General features: G+C 38.6%; 1 protein-coding gene across 2 annotated transcripts in view; it reads left to right on the top strand.

Moving 5' to 3' along the window:
- necab1 (N-terminal EF-hand calcium binding protein 1) overlaps positions 1-27,772 on the top strand; it is a 524,092-nt gene that overhangs the window by 468,577 nt on the left and 27,743 nt on the right. For both annotated transcript variants that reach the window (XM_039737164.1, XM_039737163.1), the window contains exon 10: positions 23,607-23,719. In XM_039737164.1, coding sequence (XP_039593098.1) covers positions 23,607-23,719 — 113 coding nt within the window. The remainder of the gene's footprint in view (positions 1-23,606; positions 23,720-27,772) is intronic.

Here is a 27,772-nt window from a genome sequence, read left to right as displayed (position 1 = left end):
TAGAGGACTGTGGAGGTTCTGGGCACTGTGGGGAATCTCCAGGCCTTGTTCTTCCTGCATCTCACCAGGTACCGGATCTGCGAATTGCACCTCTTGCTTTCCTGTGAAGCATTTAATTTTGGATTGGTGGAACTTCAGTCCATGCAGGTATTTGTAGACTTTCCCACATATACAAACAGCAATCGTAGTCGAAATTACATTTGCCTGGGTTGTTACCTGTCTGACTGTCCTCCCTACCTCAGATATCCTTAGAGGTATATTTCAGTAGGGTTTTCTGTAGTAATATTGGGTTCTCACTCTCGTGTGCTGCAGATTGGAGTGCTAACCCCTTTTGCTCTCTCTCCAGCTCTCATCGCACTATTCAAGGTAGTCAACCAGCCTATTCCTGGAAGTCATTGATTTAGCTATATTTCCAGCTTTTCATATTCTTTTTCCTTATGTTGTCATTATTTATGTTGGTCACAGCTGCTGTTTTCTCGGTCTTCTTTATTACCACTGCTTCTAGGTAGTTGGCCACTACTTGTTAATCTGTCTGAATCTGAAATTCTCACAGGATCTTAGTTATCATTCTCTAAAGAGCTTTCTTGTATTCACTCTGCTTGCATTGTACATCCTGTTAACGTGTTGAAGGGATTCAGGGACTTCTTTGTACAGTCTGCACCACTGGTCCTGTCTTATTTGGTAGACTTCTGTTTATGTTGGTCTGTCTATTTTTTGAAATATGGAAACCAAAATTGTACACTGTACTCCATAAGAGGCCTCATTAGTTAAGTATACTATCTTATATATCCTACCTTGACTTGTTCTCCGCATACTGTATAATGTAATATCATTTGTAGCTCTCTAATTGCTTCTGTACATGGTCTGAATGTATAGGGTCTACTATGACTCCTAGGTCCTCTTCAGAAAGTGTAATTTCAAGATTCAGACTTACCATTGTGTATTCAAACTGAACATTTTTACTTCTTACATATAAAACTTTACAATTACTTTATCTAAATTTATTCTGCCACAAAGCTACCAAAGTATATATGCTTTCTGTATATTATCCCTTCTAGCTGGGCTAGTGTAATTTGCAAATACAACTAGCCTATTATTTATAATCTTATCCAGATTGTGTGTGTATATATATATATATATATATATATATATATATATATACACATACATACAGTGGTGCCTTGGTATACGTCCACTTTGGAATAAGTCCAACTTGGTATGCGTCCTGTTTTGATGTGAAAAATTTTGCTTGATATATGGCCTTTGTTTGGAATACGACTTGCGTGCTAGAACAACGCGCGCTACCCTTGTTTACCCCTCTCGAGACAAAGCCACGACTGCCCAGTATCAGTACGCGCTGTAACTCTGTGTGAATTTTCACATGATTTTGTGTTTTTTCCCGTAAATTTTAATTGATTGTTGAAAAGTATGAAGGTGGCATGGGTATCTGGGACATGGCTGCTGCATACCGTATGCTGAGAACGACGGTATCTATGATTGTGAAAAACAAAGACGTTATTAAAAAGTAAAGTGAGGTTAAATTTTCATTTATTTCATCTAATTGCTTTTGTATTTATGTATTTTACTATTAAGCAGTGTTTAAATTATTTTATACAACCCCATCAATGTATAATATGCCAATAACAATAGGATTTTTATTCATGGGAACGGATTAATAATTTTCCCATTATTTCTTATGAGAAAAATTTGTTTGGTATACGTCCTGTTTGGTATAAGTCAAAGGATCTGGAACAGATTAAGGACATATACCGAGGTACTACTGTATATATATATATTTATCTATACTAATAAAAGGCAAAGCCCTCACTGACTGACTGACTGACTGACTGACTCACTCACTCACTCACTCACTCACTGACTCATCACTAATTCTCCAACTTCCCGTGTAGGTAGAAGGCTGAAATTTGGCAGGCTCATTCCTTACAGCTTGCTTACAAAAGTTGGGCAGGTTTCATTTTTAAATTCTACGCGTAGTGGTCATAACTGGAGCCTATTTTCGTCCATATACTGTAATAGACTGCAGTTCGATGGCCGTGGGAGACGGAGTTGTGTCTCGCATCATCACACCTCCCACGTAATTGAGTGCCTGCCCATATAAGGTAAATATTTGCGGGTCAAGGACTGTGCTTAGCATATTCATAAGTAAAAATATCTGAACCACAAACTGATGTTAATTATATTTTGTCCATGAATACTTATTAAATAATTCCAAATAGTCTGTCCACTTCCTTTCATAGCTTTTCCGATGGTTGTGCTGCTTCCAGGCATGTATTTTCATATTAAAGCATTTAACCAATCACATTTAAGCCATCATTTGTTGCCAGGCAGAGAGGTCTTCACAATCCGTTGTGCAGGCACTCTAACACAGAATAAATGTCGATTAACCTGTTGCTTCAACCAATCAGATTTTGAGTTGGTGTCAGTAGGGCCCTCTAACAGGCATACGGCAACGTCACCGTATTCAAACCCATTGATTGGATAGATGCCGATATGAGGAACTCTACGAGGCCACTGAACGCACCGCAAACGCTCCAAGCGCAAGATCCTCGCACTACGGCCAACTCCATGACAGGACTCTGGACAATATTATTTGCCAGAAATGGACCAGATTTCAAGACCACGAAAACCTGATGTTTGTCACGCTCCTCGAGCCCCAGAAGTTTCGGTAATACAAGAAAAATGTCACGCATTCAGTCTTCTCCAGTTTAACAGAAGAGCCACGGAGCGCTTTTTGATCTGTCTCGGCTAAAAACAGAACTGACTGTAATATATGCCATGGATGATTTTGCAGGAAAATCTGCCACTGATCTTCTTGACTTCCTTCATCAGAAAAATCTGAATGAGAGCATGGGGCAGCTGTTCACATTGGCATATTTGGTAGTGACCATTCCCGTGTACACTGCTTCTGTCGAGGGGACATTTTCAGCCCTAAAGCAAATTGAAACTTACGCCAGAAATACGACAGGGCAGGTTCAACTTTCAGCATTAGCTTCGATGGCGACTTTTTTTTGGAACTGAAGCGCATGGATAATCCGTACGACAGAGTAATTGAACTGTTTTTGAGGAAAGAGAGGAGGATGGATTTTGTTTACAAACAATCCGAATTTTGGGTGAGTAAAATGTTGCGATTTTCCTAAATAATATTGCAAGTTTATGAGTTATTATTGATGTTTTTTATGTGTGTTGCAGCTGTGGCTGCAGTAGAAAGGAACTTGTTCACCCCAGTTTGTCTAGTCACTAAAGGCATTTATTGTGGCTACAGGAGTTATCATATATATATATATATATATATATATATATATATATATATATATATATATATATATATATATATATATACCCCGATCTACATACTGTCAAATAAACGAACCACACGCTGTGGCGCAACACAAGAGGCTTCGCCTCTAGCACTGACATCCGAGGTTTGATTCCCAACAGGGGGTGCAGTGAATGTGTACGCCTGATGAGCCCAGAATTAGGGTGAAACACGTGCTGCGTATTTATATATATATTGGCATTGATTCAACAAGGTGCTGAAAGCATTCTTTAGAAATGTTGGTCCATATTGATAGGATAGCATCTTGCAGTTGATGGAGATTTGTGGGATGCACATCCAGGGCACGAAGCTCCCGTTCCACCACATCCCAGAGATGCTCTATTGGGTTGAGATCTGGTGACTGTGGGGGCCATTTTAGTACAGTGAACTCATTGTCATGTTCAAGAAACCAATTTGAAATGATTCGAGCTTTGTGGCATGGTGCATTATCCTGCTGGAAGTAGCCATCAGAGGATGGGTACATGGTGGTCATGAAGGGATGGACATGGTCAGAAACAATGCTCAGGTAGCCTGTGGCATTTAAACAATGCCCAATTGGCACTAAGGGGCCTAAAGTCTGCCAATAAAACATCCCCCACACCATTACACCACCACCACCAGCCTGCACAGTGGTAACAAGGCATGATGGACCCATATTCTCATTCTGTTTACGCCAAATTCTGACTCTACCATTTGAATGTCTCAACAGAAATTGAGACTCATCAGACCAGGCAACATTTTTCCAGTCTTCAACTGTCCAATTTTGGTGAGCTTGTGCAAATTGTAGCCTCTTTTTCCAATTCGTAGTGGAGATGAGTCGTACCCGGCGGGGTCTTCTGCTGTTGTAGCCCATCCGCCTCAAGGTTGTGCGTGTTGTCGCTTCACAAATGCTTTGCTGCATACCTCGGTTGTAACGAGTGGTTATTTCAGTCAAAGTTGCTCTTCTATCGGCTTGAATCAGTCGCCCATTCTCCTCTGACCTCTAGCATCAACAAGGCATTTACGCCCACAGGACTGACGCATACTGGATGTTTTTCCCTTTTCACACCATTCTTTATAAACCCTAGAAATGGTTGTGCGTGAAAATCCCAGTAACTGAGCAGATTGTGAAATACTCAGACCGGCCCGTCTGACACCAACAACCATGCCACGCTTAAAATTGCTTAAATCACCTTTCTTTCCCATTCTGACATTCAGTTTGGAGTTCAGGAGATTGTCTTGACCAGGACCACACCCCTAAATGCATTGAAGCAACTGCCATGTGATTGGTTGATTAGATAATTGCATTAATGAGAAATTGAACAGGTGTTCCTAATAATCCTTTAGGTGAGTGTATATATATACATATATATATATAGTGGAGGAAATAATTATTTGACCCCTCACTGATTTTGTAAGTTTGTCCAATGACAAAGAAATGAAAAGTCTCAGAACAGTATCATTTCAATGGTAGGTTTATTTCAACAGTGGCAGATTGCACATCAAAAGGAAAATCGAAAAAATATCTTTAAATAAAAGATAGAAATTGATTTGCATTTCATTGAGGGAAATAAGTTTTTGAACCCTCTAACAAAAAAAGACTTAATACTTAGTGGAAAAACCCTTGTTTGCAAGCACAGAGGTCAAACGTTTCTTGTAATTGATGACCAAGTTTGCGCACATTTTAGGAGGAATGTTGGTCCACTCCTCTTTGCAGATCATCTCTAAATCCCTAAGGTTTCGAGGCTGTCTCTGTGCTACTCTGAGCTTGAGCTCCCTCCATAGGTTTTCTATTGGATTAAGGTCCGGAGACTGACTAGGCCACTCCATGACCTTAATGTGCTTCTTCTTGAGCCACTCCTTTGTTGCCTTTGCTGTATGTTTTGGGTCATTGTCGTGCTGGAACACCCATCCACGACCCATTTTCAGTTTCCTGGCAGAGGGAAGGAGATTGTCGCTCAGGATTTCACGATACATGGCTCCGTCCATTTTCCCGTTAATGCGATTAAGTTGTCCTGTGCCCTTAGCAGAAAAACACCCCCAAAGCAAAATGTTTCCACCCCCATGCTTGACGGTGGGGACGGTGTTTTGGGGGTCATAGGCAGCATTTTTCTTCCTCCAAACACAGCGAGTTGAGTTAATGCCAAAGAGCTCTATTTTGGTCTCATCAGACCACAGCACCTTCTCCCAGTCACTCTTTGAATCATTCAGGTGTTCATTGGCAAACTTCAGACGGGCCTGCACATGTGCCTTCTTGAGCAGGGGGACCTTGCGAGCCCTGCAGGATTTTAATCCATTGCGTGTAATGTGTTTCCAATGGTTTTCTTGGTGACTGTGGTCCCTGCTAATTTGAGGTCATTAACTAACTCCTCCCGTGTAGTTCTAGGATTCTTTTCACCTTTCTCAGAACCATTGACACCCCACGAGGTGAGATCTTGCATGGAGCCCCAGAGCGAGGTCGATTGATGGTCATTTTGTGCTCCTTCCATTTTCGAACAATCGCACCAACAGTTGTCACCTTCTCTCCCAGCTTCTTGCTAATGGTTTTGTAGCCCATTCCAGCCTTGTGCAGGTCTACAATTTTGTCTCTGACATCCTTGGACAGCTCTTTGGTCTTTCCCATGTTGTAGAGTGTGGAGTCTGCTTGATTGATTGATTCTGTGGACAGGTGTCTTTTATACAGGTGACTAGTTAAGACAGGTGTCCTTAATGAGGGTGACTAATTGAGTAGAAGTGTCTAACCACTCTGTGGGAGCCAGAACTCTTAATGGTTGGTAGGGGTTCAAAAACTTATTTCCCTCAATGAAATGCAAATCAATTTCTATCTTTTATTTAAAGTTATTTTTTCGATTTTCCTTTTGATGTGCAATCTGCCACTGTTGAAATAAACCTACCATTGAAATGATACTGTTCTGAGACTTTTCATTTCTTTGTCATTGGACAAACTTACAAAATCAGTGAGGGGTCAAATAATTATTTCCTCCACTGTATATATATATATATATATATATATATATATATATATATATACAGTAATCCTCCTCGATCGCGGGGGTTGCGTTCCAGACCCCCCCGCGATAGGTGAAAATCCGCGAAGTAGAAACCATATGTTAACTTAACTGCATGCTCTGATTGGTTAGCTTCTCAGTCAGGAGAACTTAACTGCGTGCTCTGATTGGTTAGCTTCTCAGTCATCCGCCAATAGCGTCCCTTGTATGAAATCAACTGGGCAAACCAACTGAGGAAGCATGTACAGGAAGTAAAAAGACACATTGTCTGCAGAACCCGCGAAGCAGCGAAAAATCTGTGTTATATATTTAGTTATGCTTTCATATAAAATCCGCGATAAAGCGTAACCGTGAAAGTCAAAGCGCGATATAGCGAGGGATTACTATATATATATATATATATATATAATATACACATACACACATACATATATATGAGCGCTTCCCGATTCATTTTACCCTCGCACCCCCTGTAACGGATGATTCCAATTTCGCACCCCTTTGGTTTGAGAAGTATGAAAAAAAAACAGATCACCAATTGAAGCGTTATGAATAATGGATACTTTATTCGCCATCAATAATTGTTTTGATAAAGCCATACTCAGTGTAATCCTCCTTACATTTTCTAATTTTTTCGCGACTAGCCATGATTAAATGAATGGTAAAAAAGTAAGAGTGAAGCCACGGTGACTTATTGAAGCAGAGAGGCGAGAGCACAATAGCATGCAGGCGCGATGTAGTGCACGTCAAGTCGATCTAAATTGCGCAATCAGATTCGAAAAAATATATCTTTTCAAATTCTATTTGGATATAAGTAGGTTCTATTTAGTCGACAGAAATATCTTTGGTAGGAATGTAAGTTGAATTTAGTCTTTAAATTTCTATGGTGAACAGATACGATAGTTCATAATACCCACGCAGCACTAAGTGTACATCAGAGCGGGAGTCATCCGTTTTAAAGCAGCGTATTGCACTGATACGAAATAGCCTGCCCATTTAATTATTTAGCAATGGATAGGTAAATTAAGATTTTGTACAAATAATGTTTTTCATTTTTCTTCCTCGATGGATTCTGGCACCCCCAGCAACAGCTGCTCGCACCCCAAAGGGTGTATATATATATATATATATATATATGTATATATATATATATATATATGTGTGTGTATATATGTATGTGTGTATATATGTAGATATGTATATATATATATATATATAAATATATATATATATATGTGTATATATGTGGATGTATGTGTTTATATATACTTTATATATATATATATGACAGCAACACTCATAACAGTGACAAAACAATTACATTGACAATCATGTTACGTTATTTTCAAAATGTTTCCTTTTCTTTTTCATTACTTCTTTAACACACTACTTCTCCGCCTGCTGGTATTTTATATATATATATATATATATATATATATATATATATATATATTAAAAGCAGTGGTCTCGGCATTGATAAAAGGGGCCACCATTATAACATCACCTCATTTTGCAAGTTTCTCTCATCATAACAATTTATTCCCAGTGTTTAAGCCAATTATGTACCCTCCTACACACTGTGCCCTGAATCTCCTGTTCTATTAGTTTGATTACTAGTATACTGTACCATTCCATAATATTAGTCTCTCCATCAACTCCAAACCTCGGTTCATTACAAATGCACTGACTCACACAGTTCCCTTCTTTCAGCTACTTATATCTCCAGCACACTAAAAATTCTCAGGTTTTTCACAGTTTTTTCTCTTCTACATCAGCAGTAATGATGCAAACTTCTATAATGAAGCCCTTAAGACTTATTTTTTATTGAATGAAGATATCCTTCTCACAATGAGTATAGTATCCTGAGTGAAGCCAAGAGGAGGCTATGCAGCATTTACCCAAATGAGAACACCAAGAATGAGTCCCATATCTTGCTTGTGTCATGTGACAGTGAATAGCTGCTGCCGATGGCACCTGCCTCACTGAAAAATTAATTTCACACCATCATGTCAATTTTGGTTATACCCTACCTGGAAATGCCATACAATACAGTTTCCTATCCATATGAATCAATACCATAGTGCAGTTGCTTGTGTTAAAAACCACCACTGTTTCACCAAATACCACAGAACCTTCATGTATAGCCCCAAACTTAAACATAAAATATTCTGGTTTTGGAGTCATTTCTTACTATATGCTGTTTTTCATACAAAAACGTCTATAAAGATGTTTATCAGGCTGCTTTGCATCTCTTAACTGGCCCAGAGTGGTTATGTGTGAGTGTGCCATGTGGTAGACTGGCACCATGTCCTGGGCTGGCCACACCTAACAAGAGAAGCTCTGTGGATAAGGTTCAGTCACATACGATCCTAAACTGGAAACAGTAGACTTAAAAATGGCTTTTCTAAGATAGGGTCTCAGTGATTGTCATTGTTTTGATATTGCATGCTTTTCTTTGTTTTTGTGTTTTTTTCTTATGGTATTCCGGTTTTCCTCCCACATCCAAAAGGTGTGCAGGTTAAATTGATAGGTAAATCCTCATTGGTCTGGTGTGAGCATCAGAGTGCCCTGTGATGGGCTGGTACCCTTCCGAGAGGTGGTCCTACTTTGCACCTCATGCAACAAAGGAAAGCCCCAATATTTTGTGACCCTATATTGGAGCTGCACAGAAAAACAGAAGGTTCAAGCTATGGTTATTTGCAGTGTGTTGAAATGTATGCTTTTAAATAAGTGCTTTTGCGAAATCAAGTTAAATATTGTAGTATAAATGATAACATTTATGATACTTCCAGTGAACTGAAATGATTTTTTAGGACATCTCAACTTGGTTGTATCTGACAGGAAATTAGATCAGTTAATTAGAAAATCTCAGAGGAAATATGTAGTCCACATTAGACACATTAATATGCTCTCTTCATTGGTGATTGATCGCTCGCCGCATGATAGACTGAAATGAGCAAAATATTTAACATTTAGCTCCTGACACTCCTTTATAAAAGGTACTAAAATTGAATACAAAATAATATTATAAATTGAAATAACCAAATTAAAACAGAGTGTTAGCTATAATTGCATTTTCAGAACTGTGCTGTTTGGCTGTCCAGTTCTTTTTTGGAGCTTTTAATTCAAAAATAAAAGTTTAGTTGTTCAGAACCATGATAGTCTTTGTATAGTGCTCTCCCCAAAACATAGGATCAGAAGGAATAAACAGATTTATAAATAGAAAACAGCAACCAACTAATATACAGTGGTGTGAAAAACTATTTGCCCCCTTCCTGATTTCTTATTCTTTTACATGTTTGTCACACAAAATGTTTCTGATCATCAAACACATTTAACCATTAGTCAAATATAACACAAGTAAACACAAAATGCAGTTTTTAAATGATGGTTTTATTATTTAGGGAGAAAAATCCAAACCTACATGGCCCTGTGTGAAAAAGTAATTGCCCCTTGTTAAAAAATCACCTAACTGTGGTGTATCACACCTGAGTTCAATTTCCGTAGCCACCCCCAGGCCTGATTACTGCCACACCTGTTTCAATCAAGAAATCACTTAAATAGGAGCTGCCTGACACAGAGAAGTAGACCAAAAGCACCTCAAAAGCTAGACATCATGCCAAGATCCAAAGAAATTCAGGAACAAATGAGAATAGAAGTAATTGAGATCTATCAGTCTGGTAAAGGCTATAAAGCCATTTCTAAAGCCTTGGGACTCCAGCGAACCACAGTGAGAGCCATTATCCACAAATGGCAAAAACATAGAACAGTGGTGAACCTTCCCAGGAGTGGCCGGCTGACCAAAATTACCCCAAGAGCGCAGAGACAACTCATCCGAGAGGTCACAAAAGACCCCAGGACAACGTCTAAATATCTAATTGAGATGCTATGGCATGACCTTAAAAAGGCGGTTCATGCTAGAAAACCCTCAAATAAAGCTGAATTACAACAATTCTGCAAAGATGAGTGGGCCAAAATTCCTCCAGAGCGCTGTAAAAGACTCATTGCAAGTTATCGCAAACGCTTGATTGCAGTTATTGCTGCTAAGGGTGTCCCAACCAGTTATTAGGTTCAGTGGGCAATTACTTTTTCACACAGGGCCATGTAGGTTTGGATTTTTTTTCTCCCTAAATAATAAAAACCATCATTTAAAAACTGCATTTTGTGTTTACTTGTGTTATATTTGACTAATGGTTAAATGTGTTTGATGATCAGAAACATTTTGTGTGACAAACATGCAAAGGAATAAGAAATCAGGAAGGGGGCAAATAGTTTTTCACACTGTATATACTGTACAGTGCTATCTATGTAAAACTTTGCGCACCCCTGATAAAAATCACTGTATCAGTTTATAACTTGCTAAGATTTGAGGAAGCTACTTTAATTTTAACATATTGTATACCTTATGGAAATAGCAACATTTCAGTAATGAAATATTTTTATTAGACCATCAGAACCAATTTAATGTGCATTTAAACAAAAATAGGCAGGTGCATAAATTTGGGTGCCCCAAAGAAATAAACCCACTAATATTTAGTAGAGCCTTCTTTTACTGAAATAACATCATGTAGACGCCTCCTATAGCCACTGACAAGTCCCTGAATTCTGGCTGGTGGTATTTTGGACCATTCTTCCATGCAAAATGCCTCTACTTCAGTCAGGTTTGATGGCTTCTGAGCGTGGACAGCCTACTTCAGATCAATCCATACATTTTCAATGATGGTCTGGGTATTAGGAAGGCTATTCTAGAACATTGTACTTGTGACTCTGCATAAATTCCTTGGTAGATTTTGAACAGTGCTTCGGATCATTGTCATGCTGAAACTTCCAACTCCAGCGTAACTTCACCTTTGTGACTGACTCTTGAACGTTCTTCTCCTGGAATGCTATGTTGTTTTTTTTGCCATGCATAGTGCCTCTCATTGTGACCAAATAACTCTACCTTAGTTTCATCTGTTCACAGTATTTTTTCCAAAATGTTTCTGGCTTGTCCAGATACACTTTTGTATACCTCTTGTGCTGCTTGTGCTCTTGTGCTGAGTACTCAGAAAAGGATTTTTGCGCATCACTCTTCCACCGAGCTGTTCCTGGTACAAAGTGCACTGGACTGTGGAACGATATACAATGACACCATCAGCAGCCAGATGTTCTTGTAGCTCTCTGGAGGTGGTCTGTGGTTCATCTATGACCGTTCTAACCAGCTGTGCCATTCAAATATTTTTCTTGGCCTACCAAATCTTTCCTTCACAAGGACTGTTCTTGTGGCCTTCCATTTCCTAACTACATTTCTGAATGTGAAGACAAACAGTCCAAACCTTTGTGATAGTTTCTTGTACCCTTCTTCTAATTCATAATGACGAATTATCTTCGTTCTTTAGAGGTTCCCATGTTACCACTCTCAAAGAGAGAACCAAGGACAAGCACAACTAGAAATAGCCTATGTTAAAAAACCTTTTTCAGGATTGTTAGCATCTGTCTTTGTAGTTTAAGGCCTAATGAGCTAATCAAAAGCAATTTTGTGCTGCAACCTGTTAGCATTAAATGACTACAGGTCTTTTAATTAATGCAATTAAAACTTTTGCATATCCCATTTTTTACATTTTATTTTATTTCATACAACTCAATATTGCTACACTGTGAATTTTCGTCTGATAAACACCCCCTTGTCTACATTTCTCTAGTAGAAAAAATGGCATATAGCTGATGTCTTATGAAGACAAAGCAAATTATCGTGCAACCTCAGAGGGGGGCCAAAACCTTTACCTAGCGCTGTATGTGAATGCATACTTCATGTTATATACTTATATCCATCCATCCATTATCCAACCCGCTATATCCTAACTACAGGGTCATGGGGGTCTGTTGGAGCCAATCCCAGCCAACACAGGGTGCAAGGCAGGACACCAGCCCACAGCAGTATATATATATATATATATATATATATATATATATATATATATATATATATATATATATATATATATATATATATATATATATATATATATATATATATATATATATATATATATATATATTTATATATAATGTGGACAGACTGTTTAGAAACAACTTCAAAATAAGAACATTAGAACAATGTAGATGAGAACAGGCCATTCAGCCTAACAAAGCTCGCCAGTCCTATCCACTTAATTATTCTAAAAAACATCAGGTTTAGTTTTGAAAGTCCCTAAAATCCTACTGACTACCACACTACTTGGTAGCTTATTCCAAGTGTCTATTGTTCTATTGTGTAAAGAAAAACGTTTGTTTGTTTGTGCAGAATTTACCCTTAACAAGTTTCCAACTGTGTCCCCATGTTCTTGATGAACTCATTTTAAAATACAAGTCTCGATCCATTGTACTAATTCCCTTCATAATTTTAAACACTTCAATCATGTCACCTCTTAATCTTCTTTTGTTTAAACTGAATTGGCTCAGATCTTTTAATCTTTCCTCATAATTCAACCCCTGTAGACCTGGAATCAGCCTAGTCGCTCTTCTCTGGACATTTTCTAGTGCTGCTATGTCCTTTTTGTAGCCTGGAGACCAAAACTGCACACAGTACTCAAGATGAGGCCTCACCAGTGTGTTATAAAGGTTGAACATAACCTTGACATTGAGTCAAGATTAATCACAAAATTTTGTTTTTAAATCAAAATTACCAATTAATTGAAAATGTATTTGTATTTCCTTCAAACATATTAATATTAATCTGTAAAGCAGAATATACCATGATTAAATTCTAAAAGGAATACAGTTTTAATAAACACTTGCATAGGCATATTAAATTATTCCAGTTAGTTTATTTAACATTTTTGTGTAACAGAAACAAATAAACAAATGAAAATTATCATTTGGAAATTCAGCTGCCTGAATGTAATTGCAGTCCCTGAGTTGGCACTGCCACATTGTTAGAGATGAATAAAAATACAGAGGGTAACGGGGCTTTATTTGTACTAAAAATCTTCTGTGTCAATAGCATACATTTCACTGGTCACGAAAATCTATAGTTGGCTCATCATGAATAATAGGCTAAAATTAGTACCGGCATGAGCCCATGTGGCCTCACTGGTTCGTGGCCTATGACATAAATATCTCCCATGATACACTTTAGGTACACACATGTAAGGTCACTTACTACACGTCTCTCCCTAATAAATCCTGTTCTGCTTTTGCTGAAGAAAAGTATAGGGCCAAGTAATGGAAAAGTGATGACACTCTGTAAACTTTAATACTCTATGGTGCTTGAATCGAAGGGATGAGGACAAGGGAGTTGTGCTCTTTTACATGGAAGTCTACTGCCTAATTTGCTGTGTAAAAACACTCCGAACATGTTCAATACCAACAGTACTTGGATGAGGATGGAACGCCTGTGTTCACTGCTTTCTTGTGCCAAGATAATCAGTCTTGTGAGTGCAGCTGATTTATGATGACAGGGCTTATTACTGAGGATGGTATCAATAAGGACTGTCCAAAATTTTATTGAATGCCTAAACTAATGAGTTTAATCCCAAAGCTGACCTGAAGCAGCCATATAGTGTAATTTATTTTATTTTGTTCGATTCAAATTAAAGATGGCTTAAACAGCAAGCAGATGTATCCAAAATTCAAATATTATGCTTCTGTTTACTATGTGTTTTTTATTTTTATTTTTTGCTATATTGCTATATATTTTTTCATTTTTACCAGTCCAGCTTTTTCCTACACGATGTAAGAGTGTAGAAGAATTTTTGTTTGAATCATGGCCTGGTCACTCTGTTTGGGGTTTATACATGTTCCCCATATCAGTGTGAGTTTTTCCAGTGGTCCCTCTGGATTTCCTCATACATTTGAAAGATGTGCAGGTTTGGTTATTTGGCCATTCTGAATTAACACACCAACTATGGGTTTGTGGACATGGATTGGTGCCTCGTCCAAAGGTTGCTCCCATTGCTTTGAGGGTAAGCACTGGCACCCCATGACCATGAAGTGACTAGATAGATGGTTCAATCTGAGAGGGAGGTCACCTGACCCCTAACACCATGTCCATTGTCAGTGCCGCCTGGGAGGATTTACTTTACACAGTCTGAGAATTATAACACTTGCACTGCTACTCCATTTTGCTTCATTAATTAATTCTTTTTTTACATTCCGTGCCCCTGCTGTTTATAATCTATACTTCATTTATATAATGCTATATTCTAACTGCCTATCATTACTTTTTCATTCAGCTAATTAAAATGCTTGATTATAATTACAGGCCCCCATTTATTATGATGCTTGCCCCACCCTTGTCTGCTCTGTTTCTATTTAAATCCTTGAAATAATTGTTTTAAAAGGTTTATGTTTTTATTTTCTATGCACATATAGCTTTCAGATTCAGCAAACAGGTTTATAATGAAATGTACAAACCTTTAAAGTGTCTGAATACATTTAAAACCCATAAATAACATTGTGTAGATAGAGATGGATCATTAGCTTCAGTTCTGGGTCAAAATTTCTGAAAAAAGGTTAAACAATTTTCTCGAATCCCATTTTATGTTTACTTCTTTTTCCACTTGAAAGGCTACTAGATCCCAGTTTCTCATAAAGGCTCTTGGATATCACATGGATTATTTTTTGCTTTTATTGTTCCAGAAGGCAGAGGTACATCTTGGTCGTTTTAGAATGCAGCGCTTCCATTTGACGTCATCAGTGATCACAGAACGTTCTTTATCTTTGTTCAGTAAGCCTTGAGGATCATTACAGAAATGCTAAAATAGTGGACAAAGTTGGATTCAGGAGCCTTTTTACAAAAGACTAAAGCAAAAGTAATTCATTTGTCAGACTTCACACCCACTTTCATAAACAGGTGGTGCAAAAATGACCAGACATTTAGATATTTTATTAGTCAACTTGGTGAACAAATATTCCAGTTTCTAGTAGTAAGACTGTGCCCATGGATATTGCCAACTGTGGCACAGCGGTACAAGTTGAAAGACTTTGCCAGCCTGTTTCCAGGTAGGCATTATGAACCATGCATTTCATTTAACTGCCAGTAAATTTTTATTTTCATATTCAAAGTCATTGAAAAAAGCCACCAAAATCTGTCTAAAATAAGTCTAAGGCAGAACCTCAACTTTAGCAGTGATCAGTGCTTTGGGAGACCTCTGGCCGAGGCAGTTGACACAGAAGGAGATGAGACCTGGCAGAGAACAAGAACAATGTGTCATAACAACATTTGAACACTGCAGCTCCCTTTCCTTTTATCATGGCGGGCCTTTTTCCACTATCCATTTCAAACAAAAGATTGTGACAGAGAAACTGAGAAATGATACTGATGGTGTCAAGTCACTATATAACCGTGCATATACTATTAGCAACGTGGAAAGAGCTTAGCAGAATAAAATCTGAAATGTTGAAAGCATTTTTTTGGAGTGTAGTAAAACAAATTTTGAAGAAGGAGATTAAATTCTCTTTGATTCAATTTAATGCTGCATTGAATTTGATTATCATGCCAATTTGCACTTCTTTTAAGCTGTACTGATTAATGCCTACCCAGTGGGGCAGGGGGTCGATGTAATTTTATTATTTTAGAAGAATGCCAATCCTTAACCAAACCCAGTCCAAATGTCCAACCATCATACACAAAAAGAAGGAACACACTGTTTATATTAAGTGCTTTTATTTAGAAGTCCAAAATGTGACTAATAGTTAACAACATATGCAAATATGCATATGGCAACTGCTGAATATCACAAAAAGTAACAATAGCTAAACACAATAAATGATCTAAGCAAAGTCTGGTTTAGCCGGATGTGTAGTGGATGAAATAAATGCCAATGTGAACAGAATGATACAATGTTCCCCTACTGTGTTACTGTACAATGTCCGACACAGCACATTAACTATTCCTTCTGGTAGGAATCTTCTTTCCGTCACTTGCCAGCAAAGAACAATATCCCAATCCCAAACTGTAATCCCAAACACTACTAGAAAAGACTTTTGTCCCCAACGTGATTGTAATTCTGCAGCTCCAAAACAAAGCATCTCTCCCTCGCTCTTGCAGATGCTCTGTGCCTCTCACCCATAAGCTTGCGCAAAAGCAGTGTAGTTGGTGAGTGAGCTGAAAACGTTGTGAAGTTGACACAACCCTGTAGCAACACTGAACACTTGTGCCAAGCAAATGTAATTTCAAGTAAATGTCAAATTTTGACATCATGTAAGGATTTGCCACTTTCAGAAGACCACTTCAAAGTTGAAAAATAAAACCCTTTACTATTTATAGTAGATTTGGCTTAACTGTATACTTGTAGCAATCACTGGAAAAATCAGTTTATATGCATCAAATTAGGTTAGAGTTTGATTTGTTTTTTTATGTTTTGCTAATTCTTTTATGCTTTACATACAGTATAATGTGTTGTTTTTGTTTATAACATCATGCACAGCAGGTTTAAGAGCTTGCAGCATTCTTCCATCATTCTTGCTATTTCTGGCTGATGGCATGTGACACCATGTCAGCCTTCTTTTGTAAGCAGGAGCTCAGTACATTTGTTTATTTATGACCCAAAACACAACAGCTGAAAGCAACCCAGAATAGCTAACACTGAACTATTGTGAAGTGGTCTTCTATGAGCCCTGATGAGAATGCCTTTGGAACATCTGGAAAGAACTGAAACCTGTAGTCTGGAGAAGAACCCCTTCAAACGTGACACAGCTGGAGCAGTTTGATCAGGAAGAGTGGGCCAAACTACCTGATGAAAAGTGCAGAAGTTTCATTGACAGCTACAGAAATTGCTTGTTTGCAGTGGCTGCCTCTCAAGGTTGTGCAAGAGAATATTAGGTTAAGGGTCCCATCATTTTTGTCCATGCCATTTTCCTTTATATTATTATGTAAAATATTCTGTTCATCAATCAAAACTCTAGAGCAACGACAATGATGGGTGCCAGTTGTTTTTGTCAGTTTCAAGTTATATCAGAGATGATTGTGGGTTCTTCTTTTTTCTTAGAGGGGTACCAACCAATTTGCCCAAATCTGTGGTATTAAAGATGAACTAAGAATAAATCAATCAATCCATCAACTAAGAATGTTAGTCCCTTGCATAAAAAGCTGTAGCCATGTACATTTCCCTGCCCGCTCTCCTGTGGTTGTTGAAGATGTGTATTCTCTCAGTGTAAATTCTTCATGTTCGATGTCCTAGACAATAAGGTCTATCAGCTATGTGGACCACAAGACATTTTTCATCGATGACCTGAAAATCTCTAACCTATCATTTGAGGCACAGGAAATTAACATTTCTTCCAATTTTAGCTCAGCAATGCCTCAAGCCAAGAAAGCAATGTAATAAGTAGTTGCGGTGCAGACATTTCTTTGGTACCAGGCTTGTCTCAATTTAACTCACACTTCACTACACTTAGGGGGTTTGCAGAGACCTGCACCTTTCAACTTTTGGGAGCTGTGGGTGATCCCTACACTGCTGTACCAAGAGAGTGACTCCAGTAGTCAGGATGCAGCAAAGCATTTCAGCTGCCTCTGTACTGCACTTGCTGCTGGTTTATGTTAAGTTTGTCCCGTCTCCTTAATGTTTTGTTGAGTTGTACTGTTCCCAGTTTTCAATGCATTATGTTTATTTCAGAGGAATTTTCCATCTTCTGTTTCTTTTGAAAATTAACTTTAACTTTATTATTTTTATTATTGTGTTTGTCATGTCCATGATGAACTTCTTTTTGAATTGGTGCAAGCTTTTATCTAAGTAGGATTATGGGAGGGGGCCCTGTAAGCAGTTCTCCGTGATTACATTTCCAGTGATTTGGGGCTGCAGCAATACATCTGGTCATATTTTTTCAGACTCTCACTTTAATGTGTCTCTCTGATTCTCTTTATAACTAACTTGAAGGATACATGTTGATATCCTCGGGGTCTCAGATTAAAATGCCAAAAGACTGAGCATTCTTGACTATTTTTGGCATAAATTTAATGTTCTGTTCCTGCTAGAATCTATGCAATTACCCGATTGTATACTTTATTCTTCTTTTTCAGGCTTACAGAAATGTGACTTGATCATTTTAGTCTGACATTGAAACAACTACGCTCATGCCTGGATGTCAGCAAATTAGTTTCGACTCAGAGCATTTGGCTTAGGTTCTCACAATGCTGGCGGTGGAGACAGGCAATAGAAAGATCACACTGTGCTCTGTTTACTCACACACACCATTCTGGCTCTCATTTTTCCCAGATCTAGCTAACTAAGCTGTAAATATTAAAGTCTTTAAATTTTTTCTTGGCACTGATACAAATTCAGATAGGAATCCAATATTAGATAAGCTTATACATTTTGAAAATGTATTTCCAGTTTAACGGTTGTTGACTGCTATCATTTAATAAAACCCTCCATTAAATAATATTTTTTTTGTGTTTCCCTTGCCATCACTTGCAATCCAGGCTTGACTATATATGACTAGATGTATATTTCCTAATCTTTTGCTTTTTTTGTTACAATGCTTCAATCACACCCCCTTTGCCATGATTATAAATGACTTGTTTCATAGCTTCATTTCTTACACAACTCCCATTGTGCACCTTTTGATGTGGTTGACCCCAGGCATGACTTAGCTGAATTGTCTGCTTTTAAAAGGGGACGAGTTTGAGGTCTGCCACACATGAACAGAATACTATGTGCCTGGTGTTATAAATACCAAATAAGGCAGGTATCCAAAGAGACAAAAAAGGTTGACACTGAAAAAGAAGTCACCTAAGGAGCAGTAACAAGAATAAAATACTGAAAGAGCTAACCAATTGACTAAACTAAAACACAAAACCAGAAATGGTAGTCAAAATGATTTGCAGCAAAGGTTCTTAAACTAACCTGTTTTTATTTTTGCTCCCTGACTACTGCTAAATCTTTTTAGCAGGTTTTGTCTTCAATCCAATGAATAGTAGTAGTTAACTTCATGGTGTTTTCATCCTAAACAGATGGGGTGTGATTTCCACATTTTGTGACTAGCAATGGGCATAACAACAACAACGAACAACATGGCCATCAGAAAAATTCACATGGCCAGAAGCAATCAAAATAATCTTACAAAATGGTGCTTTGTGGATTTCACTATCAAAATGATTAAATAACAAATTATGTCAAAAAAATGGTCCAAGAAAACCAAAAATGAAAGAAAAAGTCCCTAATAGTGTCCAAACAAAACTAATTGCACGTAGAGATAAACACAAAAAATTGTGACACTTAGACTTCAACTTTTAGCTTCAACTTTCTTTGGCCATCACATGCAAATTAAGGTCTTTTTATCATTAAACCTGTCGTTACTTTTTCCTTTCAACTTAAATCATTTTGTAAAATTCAAGCCATTCTCTGCCTAAATTATTTTTTTAGAAGATCTGCTCCACATCAAGCACACTAAAGAAGCCTCCTTGTTCGACTGCCCCCTCTCAATGCATTTAAGGAAGCTTTCAGATTGTGGATAAAAGTAGGTCCCCAGGCCCAAATGAACTCCTGATAATATTTTTCAGCGCCTTTTAGATTCATTTACCGTATATTCTCGCGTATAAGTCGGGTCTTGAAACCTGAAAAATAAATCATAAAATCAGATCCAACTTATACACACTTACATTTTTTTTTTTTACATCTTCTTGCCTCCTCCAATCTTGCACCAGTTTCTCAGACATATCGAATTTTGTTGCAGCAGCACAGTTATCAATTTCTTTCTGAGTGAACACTCTATCGTAGATAAGGGATGCTCTTACAATAAAGGTGTATGAGGGCGTGAGATACAAAAAACACAAAACAGTGCAAACGTCGCTTCAGAATAGTTTGGGTATTACTGTGTGATCATGTAGGCACAATACATAAAAGAAGGCAGTGGGCTCTGTGGTCACTTTCTCAGGTGGGCATTAGCATATCATGATCTCTTGGACCAATAGCGTGAGTTTTCTACATTTGACTTATACGGCCAACATTATAAAATGCCAGAAATGACACGGTAAAATTAAGCCACGACTTATCTGCGGGAGAACTTAAACGTGAGTATATACGGTATCTAATATGCTTTTCAATATATTAAATGATGCTATTTCCTGCAAAAAGATTAATTTATCAACTAATCTGCTCACGATTACATTACTTCTAAAACAGAGTAAGTAACCATCTGACAGTTCAGTTTTCTATTTGCCTTTCCATATTAACTCCAGTGCCAAGCTGCATGTGAATATGGAATCATAAAAAAAAAAAATCCTCACTCCTGCTTAATACAATTCAGGCTTGAGGGGGGCAGTGTCTACATCAGCAGAACTTGGGCAAGGCAGGCAGGCAGGGTGCCAGTCCACCAGTCCACCACAGGGCCCATTCACGCATACACCCACAATCACACCATTTGAACTCACAGATTAACGTAAAAGCACATTTTTGAGGATGTGGGGAACAAATCTGTACAAAGAATATTGAGGGGAAAATGCAGAATTGGGGAGAATGTACAAACTCCCCAGATACAAACAAAATGCAGAAAGAAAATGATGCCAAGGTAAAATCCAGGTCTGAAGCATTTTATTTTTATTTCATTTAAGGCTTACCTATAAATTTTAAGTTAAAATTCAAGAAAATTTGTTAAATATCAGATGATACAGTTATTATGTTCTTTATTTCTAACACACTATTTTATGTTTGCCTTAGAAGAACATAAAGGCGCATTTTAAAGGAATTACAAATAGTACAAAAGTGAAAATATGCAAAAGGAATTAGATGAAACTTCTATCGACAGACTGAAAAAGCAACTGGCAGAGATCGATGAAATGAGGAGAGACCTAAAGGCCAGTCAAAGACTGCACTACAGATCTACTGTTAATAGCAGAAAAGCAAAAAGATGCAAAGTGAAAAGGAAGTCAAAATCAAAACCAGAAACATTTTCTGAGGACATTTTAGTTTGATAGAACTTTTACCTTTAGAATTTAAAGTCTGGATGTTCATTATGGCTGTGGTGGTGCAGGTTGGCTCCTGGCTCCCTTTTCTATTATGGAAGCCACTTGAACCCGACACCGTTAGTACTGTAACCGGGATGAGCTTGACAAATGAGGACAAACCACACTTGGAGCAAGGGGATAATATAAAAGTGAATGTTATTTTATTTAAAAAAATAGAAAAACACGTGTTCAAAAAGTGCAATGCTTCAAGAATGTCAATAAATAAATGAAACAATTAAAACAAAGGGGAGGTTGAGGTTAACATCAAAATAAATCAATCCGTTAACAAATGAGATTAAAATCAACTGGCAGGAAACTGTCTTTACTAAACATCGCGGTGCCTTCTTACTCACTGGCAGCTCCCCTACTTGTCTCATACGGGCCCTGCAGGAGGAGTCGCCTTACTGACAAACGCAGCTACAGTAAGGCTCCCTCTCTGAACCTACGCTTAGGAGCCCAACAGCCATGGCGCTCACGTTGGAGCTGTCCTCCCATGCCTCTTCAAACCCCGCTGCTTTCATGGTCTTCTACAACGAGTCACTCTTTTGCACATCGCTCCGGCTCCCCAAGTTGTTCAGGCAGAGTGATCACTCCTTCAGCCCCCAGTGTCAGCCTCTCGCTACGCTCAAGGGGCTGTTCTTCCCAGCTGCCCGCCTTCTCTCCCTCAAGCCTGATCACTTCAGCTCACTCACACCGGCTCCTTCCGCCTCCTGCCTTCTCCTTTCTCTCTCCCTAACCTCCATTCATTTCTTGTCTTTTTTGATTCTTGATTTCCCCCCCTCTTGGACTCGCACTTCCCTTTTAAAATGGGGATGTGGCACAGCTTTGGCATCAATTAGGGTCACGGGCAATCCTACACCTGTGCACTAAGTGCAGGGCCGTCTGCACCCGCACCACACCTGGAAACCGCTCACCACTCTAAAACGCAAATGCGGCCATTATTTATTGATACCACCAAACAACTGTGGACCTCACTTTTCCACAGTGGCACGTGGCCATTTATTCTAGCGCCAGCACAAGGACATCACACACCATGCATTTTGTACGTCATGTGCTTGGCAGTGTGAATACTGCATAGAAAATTTTAAAAAACAGCAATCTAGTGAAATCACTAAAACAAAAATAAAATATGTAAACAATAGGGAATGAATATTAATAACAGACAGAATCAAAGGCAAAGAACATCAAAGATGCAGTCCTGACAACTTTGTGCTTAAAGGAGAAAGAAATAGATCTACCTTAATAGGATAAGTGTGTGTTTGTCCATCCATTTGCTTTGTCTCCGTCATCGCAATAGATGGCACGTCACAAGCATAAACACTGCTTTTACGAATTGCCAAATGGCATACAACAGAGACATGTGCGTTGCATGGTACACTGCAGATGTTAATGCTGAGGTTTACGTTGATCGCTCAGATGTCAGCCTGGCTTAGATGGCTAGCACAGCTAGTGTTGCATATTGTATTAGCTTAACTTGTACAAGCCTTTTTTTTCTGTGCAGTTGAGGGCAAGAAAAGTTGTAGGCACACAGACCAATTATTCCCACAGAAAAAATGTTTTGTGGTCTCAAGGGAGACCTGAGTAGGGTGCCAACTCAGGGGTCCCATTAAAGGGCAGAAGGGATACATCTGGATTGACTTGCTGATGACTGGCAGATTCAGTTGGACATCTCTAGCATTATGGATGTGCCAGTATCGCATACATAGTTTTATGTGTTCATATTTTAAGTTATTAAAGTCATTTGATGGTTCTAACACTAGTTTAAAAAACGGTTTTAAAAGATAATTACCAAAATTGAAATATGTATTTGCTTACAGTGCACTTTGATTGTTATGGCTGTTTAATGAATTCTTTGAACACTGGTCTTATTTAACATCTCATGTTTTATTTAAAAGATCATCAGGCTGACTACATACATTCATTTTCTTTTTGTATTTGTTTAAATTGTTTAATATTCAGTACTATTCCATGTGCTAAAAATATATTTACAGTACATTGAAAATTTGGTAACAATGGCTAAAGGCCAAGTAAGTGATAAATGGGTTTTGAAGATTTAAACCTTATTTTAATGTCCCTTTTTCTACTATAAAATTCATTCTTCTTTACAAATTCAAAGTTTGTCATATGCAAGTATATGACCACATTGTTTTACAGTTCAAGTGGCCAATTGCTTTTGTTGGATGCTGCCTAATCAACTCACTGATCATTTATTCCTTTTAAAAAGATAATAACTTTGAACCATATTAAGTGCATGTGGAAGATGTTTTGTTCAATGCAGTTATGAAAATATTTTTGTAAAACGCCGTAAAAAGCTTCAGTGTGACAGTAAGCTAAGTCTCCTTCATCTCTCATGCAGCACATCTTGATGGTTCAAAGGCAGTTATCTGTGCTTGAAGAAGAACTGGAAGAATTCCGTCTCTCCCTGAGGCAGTACATCGAGCTGGCCACCTTACAGACTGGCTGCCTGCAGTAAGTTACATTTCCATTTGTCTAATGTCTGATAACAGGAGACCTCGATCTGCAAAAACAGGCACATCCACAGCTTATCTTTTAAAATGTGCTTTTCCTTAATAATGACTTGCTTTAGCTCACTGCAAAGGGGGAAAAAATGAGATATTTGCCAGAGTTAAATACGGAAGCCAGTCATTTTCTGTTTACAAGAAGTGCATTGTGTTTTTGAGTGGGTGTTTCTTTTGTGTGTCAACATGCAGACCGCTTGCTTCAAGTATACCATTGCTAACAGCTGCCATGAGCTAATTTTAGAGGCAAGCTATTGCTTTCAGCGAGTACCTCCTGAATGTCAAATGAAGGATGCTGTTTAATAGTCTTCCTTATTTTAGTTTTCTTTTATTAAAAGTACCATTTCAAAACATTGAAACAGTGCATCCGGAAATTATTCACAGCGCATCACTTTTTCCACATTTTGTTATGTTACAGCCTTATTCCAAAATGGATTCAATTCATTTTTTTTCCTCAGAATTCTACACACAACACCCCATAATGACAACATGAAAAAGTTTACTTGAGGTTTTTGCAAATTTATTAAAAATAAAAAAACTGAGAAATCACATGTACATCAGTATTCACAGCCTTTGCTCAATACTTTGTCGATGCACCTTTGGCAGCAATTACAGCCTCAAGTCTTTTTGAATATGATGCCACAAGCTTGGCACACCTGTCCTTGGCCAGTTTCGCCCATCCCACTTTGCAGCACCTCTCAAGCTCCATCAGGTTGGATGGGAAGTGTCGGTGCACAGCCATTTTAAGATCTCTCCAGAGATGTTCAATCGGATTCAAGTCTGGGCTCTAGCTGGGCCACTCAAGGACATTCACAGAGTTGTCCTGAAGCCAATCCTTTGATATCTTGGCTGTGTATTAGGGTCGTTGTCCTGCTGAAAGATGAACCGTCGCCCCAGTCTGAGGTCAAGATCGCTCTGGAGCAGGTTTTCATCCAGGATGTCTCTGTACATTGCTGCAGTCCTCTGTCCCTTTATCCTGACTAATCTCCCAGTTCCTGCCGCTGAAAAACATCCCCACAGCATGATGCTGCCACCACCATGCTTCACTGTAGGGATGGTATTGGCCTGGTGATGAGCAGTGCCTGGTTTCCTCCAAGCGTGACGCCTGGTATTCACACCAAAGAGTTCTGTCTTTGTCTCATCAGACCAGAGAATTTTGTTTCTCATGGTCTGAGAGTTCCTTCAGGTGCCTTTTGGCAAACTCTAGGCGGGCTGCCATGTGCCTTTTACTAAGGAGTGGCTTCCATCTGGCCACTGTACCATACAGGCCTGATTGGTGGATTGCTGCAGAGATGGTTGTCCTTCTGGAAGGTTCTCCTCTCTCCACAGAGGACCTCTGGAGCTCTGATAGAGTGACCATCGGGTTCTTGGTCACCTCCCTGACTAATGCCCTTATCCTCTGAATGCTCAGTTTAGATGGCCGGCCAGCTCTAGGAAGTGTCCTGGTGGTTTCGAACTTCTTCCACTTACGGATGATGGAGGCCACTGTGCTCATTGGGACCTTCAAAGCAGCAGAAATTTTTCTGTAACCTTCCCCAGATTTGTGCCTCGAGACAATCCTGTCTCGGAGGTCTACAGACAATTCCTTTGACTTCATGCTTGGTTTGTGCTCTGACATGAAGTGTCAATTGTGGGACCTTATATAGACAGGTGTGTGCATTTCCAAATCATGTTTAATCACCTGAATTTATCACAGGTGGACTCCAATTAAGCTGCAGAAACATCTCAAGGATGATCAGGGGAAACGGGATGCACCTGAGCTCAATTTGGAGCTTCATGAGAAAGGCTTTGAATACTTATGTACATGTGCTTTCTCAATTTTTTTATTTTTAATAAATTTGCAAAAATCTCAAGTAAACTTTTTTCACATTGTCATTATGGAGTGTTGTGTGTAGAATTCAGAGGAAAAAAATGAATTTAATCTATTTTGGAATAAGTCTGTAACATAACAAAATGTGGAAAAAGTGATGCCCTGTGAATACTTTCCAGATGCACTGCATATGTAAAGAAAACATTAAACTGAGTCCAAAGCTAATTATGGCAACTGACAAAAATGTGATGACCAAAATTGTGTGAGGATTTGCAGAGGACTGGTGCCACTGCTAAAGAAGAATGGAAGATGTGAAATTGTGAAGAGGTTGGCTTCATTTATTGAAAAATTCAGTCATTTGTGTGATGGGGAGAGACAGGAAATTGAAGTTCAGGAGTCCAGTCCGTTAAATAAGCAGATAAGTTTATGTGGTGAGTGCTGAGGTACAGTTAGGTCCATAAATATTTGGACAGAGACATTTTTCTAATTTTGGTTCTGTACATTACCACAATGAATTTTAAATGAAACAACTCAGATGCAGTTGAAGTTGAGACTTTCAGCTTTAATTCAGTGGGGTGAATAAAACAATTGCATAAAAATGTGAGGCAACTAAAGCGTTTTTTTAACACAATCCCTTCATTTCAGGGGCTCAAAAGTAATTGGACAATTGACTCAAAGGCTATTTCATGGGCAGGTGTGGGCAAGTCCATCGTTATGTCTTATCAATATCCTTAAGCTGCAAAAACAGAAAAAACCCATCCGAGAAATTGCTACAATATTACGAGTGGCACAATCTACAGTTTGGCACATCCTGAGAAAGAAAGCAAGCACTGGTGAACTCAGCAACACAAAAAGACCTGGACGTCCACGGAAGACAACTGTGGTGGATGATCACAGAATCATTTCCATGGTGAAGAGAAACCTCTTCACAACAGCCAACCAAGTGAACATCACTCTCCAGGGGGTAGGCGTATTGATATCCAAGTCTACCATAAAGAGAAGACTGCATGAAAGTAAATACAGAGGGTGCACTGCAAGGTGCAAGCCACTCATAAGCCTCAAGAATAGAAAGGCTGGATTGGACTTTGCTAAAGAACATCTAAAAAAGCCAACACAGTTCTGGAAAAACATTCTTTGGACAGATGAAACCAAGATCAACCTCTACCAGAATGATGGCAAGAAAAAAGTATGGAGAAGGCGTGGAACAGCTCATTATCCAAAGCATACCACATCATCTGTAAAACACGGTGGAGGCAGTGTGATGGCTTGGGCCTGCATGGCTGCCAGTGGCACTGGGACACTAGCGTTTATTGATGATGTGACACAGGACAGAAGCAGCCGAATGAATTCTGAGGTGTTCAGAGTAATACTGTCTGCTCAAATCCAGCTAAATGTAGTCAAATTGATTGGACGGCGTTTCATGATACAGATGGACAATGACCCAAAACATACAGCCAAAGCAACCCAGGAGTTTACTAAAGTAAAGAAGTGGAAAATTCTTGAATGGCCAAGTCAGTCACCTGATCTTAACCCAATTGAGCATGCATTCACTTGTTGAAGACTAAACTTCAGACAGAAAGGCCCACAAACAAACAGCAACTGAAAGTAAAGCCACTGCAGTAAAGGCCTGGCAGGAGGAAACCCAGCATCTGGTGATGTCCATGAGTTCAAGACTTCAGGCTGTCATTGCCAGCAAAGGGTTTTCAACCAAATATTAGAAATGAACATTTTATTTCCAGTTATTTAATTACTTTTGAGCCCCTGAAATAAAGGGATTGTGTTAAAAAAATGCTTTTGTTGCCTCACATTTTTATGCAATCGTTTAGTTCAACCCACTGAATTAAAGCTGAAAGTCTGCACTTCAACTGCATCTGAGTTGTTTCATTTAAACTTCAGTGTGGTAATGTACAGAACCAAAATTAGAAAAAAGTTGTCTCTGTCCAAATATTTATGGACCTAACTGTACTTCACAACACCTTGATTGCTGCTTAAGGTGCTTTCTGTGTAGTTTTAAGCTTCTCCTTATGTTCATGAAGCTTTTCTGCAGCAGCTGAAGTTCTTGTCATGTTGCAAATATGTGTATGTAGGTAACCGAGAAACCTAAATTTGTTTTCATGTGAAATAATGTAAGGGTATGCATAAGGTAGTGTTTTTGGAAGCCACTCAGAGACTGCCTAAGGTCTGGAGAAACAC

The sequence above is a fragment of the Polypterus senegalus genome, chromosome 15 (assembly GCF_016835505.1).
Source record: "Polypterus senegalus isolate Bchr_013 chromosome 15, ASM1683550v1, whole genome shotgun sequence".
Lineage (NCBI taxonomy): Eukaryota > Metazoa > Chordata > Cladistia > Polypteriformes > Polypteridae > Polypterus > Polypterus senegalus.
Note: the sequence above shows the minus strand (reverse complement) of the source record. Positions and strands in the feature narration are given on the sequence as shown.